Source organism: Myotis davidii, unplaced genomic scaffold (genome assembly GCF_000327345.1).
Source record: "Myotis davidii unplaced genomic scaffold, ASM32734v1 scaffold803, whole genome shotgun sequence".
Classification (NCBI taxonomy): domain Eukaryota; kingdom Metazoa; phylum Chordata; class Mammalia; order Chiroptera; family Vespertilionidae; genus Myotis; species Myotis davidii.
The window spans coordinates 3,032,574-3,041,614 of record NW_006295567.1 but is presented as its reverse complement, the minus strand read 5'-3'; the positions used below and the strand labels follow the sequence as shown (position 1 = coordinate 3,041,614).

The window sequence follows — 9,041 nt, the reverse complement described above, 5'->3', positions numbered from 1 at the left end:
GGGAAAGCTTTTAAGTAGAATTCAAGTATACTGTAATGAATTACTTTTAAATATGTGGAATAAAAATATCGACTAATTTTAGCTGCATGTTTAGAGTCCTATCAACAATAGAAATAATCAGATGAATACTTTTTTCATTAAGATTATTTGATTTAGTTTTTACTAACACATTCAATTGGCTACTTATTTTGTTATTTTTCCATCTACCCTCTAGCTTCACACCAGCAAACATTAATAATGCTTATCAGTTTCAAAGAAAAACTTTACAAAATTCAAATGATTTTTGAGCACTAATTTTATAGGTAAAGATTTTATAGATATCATTATAAGTACCATTTTTCTTTAATCCCAACAGGGAGATCGAGGCCCAGCAGGTCCCCCAGGAATAGCTGGCATTTTGGTGAGTCCAAATTATCTCTCATTATTTTCTCAGGTGAACAGTTCTGAGAAGGACTGGGAAGCATGTGGCAACTCCTATGATACGAGGTTCCTGAAACCTCCAGTTTAAAAAATAAAACTACCTGCCCCTTTCCCATTTGAAGAATGCTTCTTCATTTCTACCTCTCTCTTATTTTTTGTTGTATTTCTTTCTTCCCAAGTCACTGACGGGGTAAGGGCAGGCCAGTTACCCGTGATGGTACATTAATGTACAAGCACAGCTTTGAGAAGTTTGTTTTGTTGCTCTACTTTTGTCATATGTCAAGGTTTCTTGCTCCTCAAAAGGTAAAGTTTTCATCCTCAGGCATGTGGTTCAGGTTCTTTGCATTAAACTGCAATCTGCCCGAGATTTTCCTCAGCCCAGAATTATTAGCACAGCTTTACTGCTGCTAATGTTTCCTCATAAACTAGCCCTTCAATCGTATCAATCATCTTTGTTGCTCTCTGATGTCAAACATTTTAATCTCATCAAGGTCTTTTCAGATGAATAGAAAGTGCTGCAGGAAAGGTTGAAATCATTTCTCTGAGCCCCAGGTGTCGTTCTGATCTTCATTCATGAATCTCTAATTAAAATTTTGTGGTCATGCTTTATGAATAACGGCCCATTTATCCTCCTGCTCAGTGCCCCTGCAGGGCAGGCACAGGGTAGGAAAGTCAGTGGAAACCACACACTTGAACATGAGAAAGATACAAAGAGCCCTACCAGCACCACCCACCACTGCCCACCACCACCCAGAGCCCCCTGCCACCAGCCACAGAACCCCTCTGCTCTCCATCACCACCTCCTACCACCCCTGTCCCTTAAAAGGTCAGTAGCCACTCTACTTCACGCTGTTTTATTGCTAAATCTAAGAACAACAATTAATTCTGTCCACAGTCTACATAAAACCATCCTTTACAGAGGATATCTCCTTATTCAGCTGTTCTAGATCAAGTTAAAATATTAGTGTGATTGAAAAGTGACATGGAAATATTTTCTTTAGCAACACTACAGAATTTTTTATACAGGAAAGTATTCTTCTTAAAAGTTGGTTCACACTTTGTCCCATTCCTTTCCCCTCCCCTCACTACCATCCTAGAAATGTATTTGGAACTTTGTTTCCAGAATTGCAGAACTGCCCACAGTCCCCTTACAACCTACACCACTTACATTCACTCACACCCTGTTTTTATTTCCACATGGTATAATGCAGCTTAATGCCCCACTGTATTCACCCAAGTGTGCTACAGATCACTTTTGGCTATTACCCTGAAAATTAAATCTCTCGTCAGAGAAAAAACATTGGCAACCATTGAAGGTATTTAAAAGGTGAGTGCCGGGCCGGTGTTGCTCGGGGGTTGAGCGTCAGCCTATGAACCAGCAGGTCATTGTTTGATTCCCAGTCAGAGCGAATGCCCAGGTTGCAGCTCAGTCCCCAGTAGGGAGCATGCAGGATGCAACCGATCAATGATTTTCATCATTGGTGTTTCTATTTCTCCCTCCTTCTCCCTTCCTCTCTGAAATCAATAAAAAAAATTTTAAATAAAGATAAAAAAATGAGTGACAGACTCAATCCAAATGAAGAATTCCTAAGAGATTTTTGAAGGCTGCAGCATGATTGAAATAAGGGGTAATTGCAGTTTTGTTACCTCATAATTAAGAGAATGAACTGACGATTACAAAAATCGAGAAGGGGTAGAAATTTTACACCCTGCAAAGATAGAGCAGTGTAATTAAATACACGACAGTTCTTTATTAACTGGACCTGACGGTGGCTCAGAAAATAAAACAGTTAAAACATTCTGGAAATAGTGGTGATGGTTACACAGTGGTGGGAATATACTTAATATCCCTGAATTTTACACTTAAAAATGTTTAAAATGGTAGATCCTGTCATGTGTATCTTAACCACAGTCAGAAAAAAACTATGTAAGGTGATTGTTCTGGTTGAGACCTTGGACAGACACATCGCCGCCATTCTGCCGAGCACCGAGGAAATCCACCCCTGCCCTCCCTGGAGCAGACCAGTCAGTCCCTTTCTGGCATCTTCAGGCCTGTCCAGGGGTTTCCCCAGGCCTTCTTTCTCCCCAGCCCTGCCAGAATGGCATGTGGGGACACAGAAGAGAGTATCTGTATGCATGGGCAGTGGGTGTGGCCTCTGGTCAGCGCTCTCCCCTCCACCCCTCGGCTCCCCCCTCGGGCCCACAGGAACCTCAGGAGTCTCTCCTTGCCCACACAGGCCGTGGAGAGCCAGGGTGCCCTCTCAGGCCTGGCGTCTGCCCATCTCCACTGCTCAGCCATATCTTCACCTGGGAGGGGGGTCTCCTCCCCAAACTCCAGACAGCAAATAGGGGGAAAGCCCTCCCTTTTCAGATTCCCTCATAACCTACTGTGGTTTCTACGGTCTCAGCCATACACCTACATCCCCACTTAGTTGGTCTTTCCCAACCACATTGGGTCCAAGGGATGGAGGGCAGTTCCTTCTCAAAGGCAACATCTTGATGGCCACTCTGGACACTGGCACTTCCCCACTTCCAGACTCTGTGGGACCATCCTCCTCACATGTATCACCCCTGTGGTCTCCCCACCCCAGGATTCTTCTGTTGTCACTGTTCCAGGGCACATCTATTGATGTGTATTGGCACAAATCGATCTTGTCCTCTCCCTTTCAACAAAACACGGCTTTTCAAATCAAACATGCTCTTTGCCAGGCTATCCTACTACATACTTAGAAACCTTCTTGTGAGACTCAAAGACTAGGAAAAATTTCGTTTACCCTCTTTGCCTTCCCACCCCCTAAAGCAGTGGCCGGCAAACTGCGGCTCGTGAGCCACATGCGGCTCTTTGGCCCCTTGAGTGTGGCCACAAAGTTTCAATCGCACTGTACATGTGCGCCCACATGTGGTATTTTGTGGAAGAGCCACACTCAAGGGGCCACAGTTTGCCGACCACTGCCCTAAAGTAAAGATGAACTGCCAGTCAAATAGGCACCAGAGGGATTTCCAGAAATGAAAATTCACTTGCTTAATATTTTCAAAACTTAATATCCTTCCCGCTCACCCACCCAACATACACACAGGTGCAATTTTAGGGAACTGTTCCCCAGCCTGTCCCTAGGAGCCTGCAGGGTTGAGTAGGGGCTTCCGGGAGTCTGTCCCTCCAGGAGTGCCAGCTGAGTGCAGAACCACAGCCTGGCAGCACATTAAGCGCAGGGTGTGGGGGTTGAGCACGTGGCATCATTCAGTAATTTGGCTCCTAACAGATCTCCTTGGTTTGATTTCCCAGGGGAAACCCGGCACCCCAGGGCCTCCAGGAGTTCCAGGGGAACCGGTGAGTTTGTTACTAACAGTTGTACTTGTGTTGCACCGCGTGCAGTTTTAAAGCTTTCTTGGTGACTAATATTTGTGGACATCTCCACAGGGGGAGAGAGGACCTGTTGGAGACATTGGTTTCCCTGGACCGGAAGGACCCTCAGGAAAGCCGGTAAGAACTTCCATGGTTTAAAAATTGCCAGCTTGAGAAATATTCTAAGCATTGACTCTTCTCCTATCTCCTCAGAACACCTGAGATTTAAGTAAGTCGTTTCTGAGGAGGTAAGTGAGGTTCTGCAAATGGATTCTGCGGTGTGGCTCTCACTGAGTGTCCTGGCTCTCTATGAAGTATCTTTATGTCTTACACAAGAGAGAGAAAGCTGAAATTCTTTTCGTTTTAAGTGTCAGCGAATTAGACTCATTGTTTCTTAAGTCTAATGTTCTCAGTGGACTTAAAAATAAAATTGCCCTTCACATCCTAAAATATAAAGAAACTGAAGACTCACAGATAGAACACCTGTGTGAGAAGCTAAAGATTAAAGTAGAAGCTGTTTTCTCAGGATCCCTTCCTTATCTATGGGCCTTGTTCTTACACTTTCATAAATCACTGCTGCCAAATATATCATCCCCTGTGTCTTAAGGAGCTCTGGGCTACTGATATATAGTACCGCTGTGACACTGTAACAGTCATTCCTACTAATTCAATTCAACATATATTCATGCTGTCTGCTAAGGATGTGCTGGGCCCTGAGGGGGGATATAAAGATGAATAAGACATACACCAGTCTCAGGTATTTTTCTTTATAGAAGGTCACTACTGCCGTGCCACAGTGACTCAGTGGTTGAGCATCGACCTATGAACCAGGAGGTCAAGGTTCAATTACCAATCAGGGCACATGCCCGGGTTGCAGGCTCCTTCTCCAGCAGGGGGCATGCAGGAGGCAGCCAATCAATGATTCTCTCTCATCATGGATGTTTCTATCTCTCTCTCCCTCTCCCTTCCTCTCTGAAATCAATTTTTTAAAAAAATACATTTAAAAAGAAACAACAAAGAAGGTCACTGCTCCCTTTGCTTGTTTATTTGCTCTGTGTGTATAAGAAAGAGCGGGTACTGAGCGTAAACAAGCAGCACAGAATTCATGAGGCCGCTTAGTATCTTTGTGAAACATTCAGGGTTGGTGCACTCCCTGAATGCCACCTCCCCAGAGAAGGCAATGTGAAAAAATGGGAAGCATCTGCAATCTAGCATTAGGCAGATCTGGGTTTGAATTACAACTCCAAGGGTATTGTGAGTCACATAAGTAACATGACATGAGGAAAGCATTTCCAGTGCCTGCCCATGGGAGGTGCTCAATAAATATTAGTTTAATTCCCTTCCTCCCCCTTCTCTTTCTCTTACCAACTTCCCATTTCTAACCCCTGAACACCATCTCATTTTAATGCTTACCAAGAGGTGCCTAGGGGATGAGGCAAAAAGAAATTTGTTTATTCAGCAAGTATTTCTTAAGCACCTACTACGTGCTAGGCACCGCTCTGAGAGCTAGCAACTCACGGGATTTACATGCTATGATAGGGACACAGACAACAAACACACGCAATTTCAGGTAGAAGAAGACCTAAGCAGGGTGAAGTACTAGAGTAGCATTTAATAGGGTGGTCACAAAATACATGCCATTTGATCAAGACCTGCACAGAGTGAGAGATCAAGTCCTAGGCAGTTTGGGGGTGGGGGCATTGTTTCAAGAAAAAGAAATGGCTAGCAGAGCATGGTGTGTTTAAAAAACAGCAAAAGGCATGAAGTTCAGAGTGAACTAAGCTAAAGAAAAGTGGAAAGGATTCTGAGGTAGAGGTAGGCAGTGGCCAGACCACAAGGAACTTCTTGGTCCTGAACAGAGCTTGGATTTCACTTGCAGCTCTGATCGAAACTCGCTGGGGTGTTTGTAGAAGGGAAGGAAAATGATTGGACTACATTTTAAATGATCACTCTGACTAGTGTATGGAGAGCAGACTGTAGGGTGAAAGCAGACAGAGCAGTGAGGAGGGACTGCCATAGCCCCCATGAGAGAGAAGATGGAGAGAACAGGGAAATCATGAGGAGGAAGAGTTGGGGTTGAAGGGACAGCCAACAAGATTTGCTGAGGGACCAGCACCAGCTGTGGAGTGTGAGGGAGACAAATGAACGCTGTGGTTTGGGGAATGAGCCACCGTGTCAGAGTGGTGTGTTCGGTGAGATGGGAAAGACTGGAAATGGGTGGTTTAGGGAGGGAAAACCAAGAATTGTCTATTTTAGACACATTCATCTTGAAGCACTAGTAGCTATCCAAGGGGAAATGCCAAGTAAGCAGTGGAGAAAGCATCCGGAGTTAATGGCGAGGCTGGGTCTGCAGAGACCAATCTGGGTACTTAAAGCTGAGCCTGGATGAAACGGAATCACTGTGGTGAGGCCGAGGAGGAAAGATTGAGAAAGTGCAGCCCATCAGATGGGAAGAAGAACCAGGTGAATGAGGCTTCCTGGATGTCAAGAGAACTAAGTGTTTTAAAAGAAAGGAGTGCTAAACGTACTGGCAAGTGCATGAGAGCTGATTATTCGCCACAGGATTTTGCAATGAGGAGGTCATGGTGGGAGAGACTCCAGCATGTTAGCATCGTGATAAGAATGGTCCAATTGAGAGAGGAAATTTGGGTGATATAAGAGAGTGCAGATAACTCTGGGGAGGGGGAGAAGACTAGTATTCCACTCACAAATGGAAATTGGTCTTAACAATGAATGGGGCAGTTCATTCCTCTTTAACAGGAGACAGAAGTCAAAATACAAATGCACGTAGCTGGTGGGTCAGGCGGAGGGAAGGGAAGGTGGTGCTCTCCTGTTTATTGCCTCAGTGAAAGAAGAATCAGGGTCATCAGCTGGCCATGGGGAGTCGGGTGGTGATGCCGGACTTTTGAAGAGATAGGAAATATGTGAAAGAGTATTTTTGGAGAGAAGGGAAGGGAGTCAAATCAGGAAACACAGAAGAGTGACCTGATAACGCAGGCAGGCTGCTTGCCCTCTGCCATCCTTCACGCAGATTGGAACAAGCGAGCCAGAATTCCTGGTCTTCTTCAACCACAGTTTGACGCTCCGATGAGACATGCAATCGACAGAAAGTTGGCCCTACCAGAAATGGATTCTTCCAGAGAAGTGAGATGAGAGGAGGAAGCGGCAAGTCCAGTACACTTAGGTTATTGTAAAAATTTCTGAGAACAGGATCTGCTATGGAAAACAAGTTAGTAACACCTTCATATGCCAAAGAGAACACACAAGACAGTCTTTGATGAATAATGAGGACCCTCCCCAAAAGACTATAAGGGTTATTTCCTTTCTTATACTGCTACCAAAGACATGAATTACATGTTTACACTACATTTATCTTCTTTTAATCAAGTGACACAGTTGTTTCTTTCACATGCTCTGCTCAATCAGCTTTAGCTTTGTTGCTTGTGTTTCTGGATGTCATAAATTCTTTGAACCATACCCTTCAGGTAACATGTTCTTAGTAAAAATATTCTGGACAATTCCCAGGATCTTTCAGAGAGGTTGGGGGACTTTGGCTGGGCTCTCAGCTGTGACAGACGTTAGTGTAATTTACAGCACTGGGCACATGCGGTTGTCTGCAGTTCAGCATAGATCCATTCCCGGGCGCACAATAAAAGTCTCCTCGGCTTTTCAAAGGAGCATGTCCATGAAATCGCCTGCTGGCTAAGAAATCATTTTCCTCACCTTGATCTCCCTCTTCAAATCAAATCTCAAAAACACATCTGCTCTTGGACTCTAGGTATTTCATTTGACCCCCAAGTGCTTTTCCTTCTCACATTTCCCGGCCGATAGTTCTCACCATCTTATAAATCCCCGAGCTTTTATTACCACCTCCAGAATTCCCTTATAAAGTTCAGGGAACTTGCAGTTTACTAATAAAAAGCCACTATTTGATACTCTCAGAAACCGTGATTACAGATTCCTTGCTTTCCCTTCATATTTTCCAGCTGAAAAATAACATTTCTTCTCTGGCTGACAGTTTATTTCATATTAAGATTCAGCTCTGGCCATGTTATGAAATTTTCCCAGCAGCAATGGAGACCATTTACTGAGAATGACTCCTCGTGCTGGAAAAATTGTGAGGAGGTGGCAGTAAATGCCATACACCAGCCACCTGGCACTATGGGGCACCTTCTTATTTCTCAGAATGTACCTGATAGAATAAGTAAGGAAAATCACCCTGTTGCCTGTTCACAGTGAGCTTGGCATTTTCAGCTCTTTCACTAAATCTTTCATTTTAAGGCCATTATTCTATCGTGACTTTCTAAGTGAAGAAGCCAGTGCTATTAAGGTTGAGTAAATTGCCTAAAGTAAATGGAACTTTTCAGTGGCAGAATCAGAATGTAAACGTGTAGCTATCTGGTTCTATCGATTTTGTTTTCCATTTCACCACACTGTATCACCAAAATCTCCGCAGGAATATGGTAGAGTCCTTGGGTCTCTAACCTTTTGTTGTATCTAACCATGTCTGTCAGTGCAGAATTAGAAATATTAGTCATTTTTTTGTCTTTACAGGGAATGAATGGAAAAGATGGATTACCAGGTGCTCAGGTATGGAAAATACCATCCTATATAATAAAAGCCTAGTATGCTAAATGTCCAGTCGTCCGGTCATCCGTTCCACCAATGAAAGTGTTATATGCTAATGGTATGCTAAGGCCACTCAACTGTTCACTATGATGTGCACTGACCACCAGGGGGCAGATGCTCTGACCAATAGGTTAGCTTGCTTCTATGGTCTGGCCAATCAGGACTGAGGGAGACAGGCTGGACACGCCCTGGAGCCTTCCCATGGTCCCTCCCAGGCTGGCCAACCTCCTGCATCCCTCCCTGGCCCTGATAGTGCACCGGTGGGGTCCCTCGGCCTGGCCTGCACCCTCTCACAATCTGGGCTGAGGGACCCTCCCTCCCCCCGAGTGCACAAATTTCATGCACCAGGCCTCTACTTTAAAATAAGTGTTCTGATGCACAACCATGGAATACCCGACAGCAGAATACCTGGAGGAGCAGACTGAGGGGACATGCAGTGACTTTTCATGCTGATATCTGTTTTTCAGGGCATCATGGGTAAACCTGGAGACAGAGGCCCCAAAGGAGAACGTGTATGTATATTACTATTTTGATTGTTAAGTCTGTCTGCTACACCTGTGCTATCATTTGACACCACAGTTATGAATGTAGACCCCCTGCAAATCTCTCAGCATGAAAAGGGTAGAGTGTATGTGATCCCAGATCTTGC

At 44.5% G+C, this 9,041-nt stretch overlaps 1 protein-coding gene across 1 annotated transcript in view; it reads left to right on the top strand.

The window, feature by feature from the left end:
- The window catches only part of COL19A1 (collagen type XIX alpha 1), a 300,284-nt gene that overhangs the window by 266,873 nt on the left and 24,370 nt on the right, over positions 1-9,041 (top strand). Inside the window, exons 43-47 of the mRNA XM_006770338.2 lie at positions 356-400; positions 3,704-3,748; positions 3,839-3,901; positions 8,318-8,353; positions 8,860-8,904. Coding sequence (XP_006770401.1) covers positions 356-400; positions 3,704-3,748; positions 3,839-3,901; positions 8,318-8,353; positions 8,860-8,904 — 234 coding nt within the window. The remainder of the gene's footprint in view (positions 1-355; positions 401-3,703; positions 3,749-3,838; positions 3,902-8,317; positions 8,354-8,859; positions 8,905-9,041) is intronic.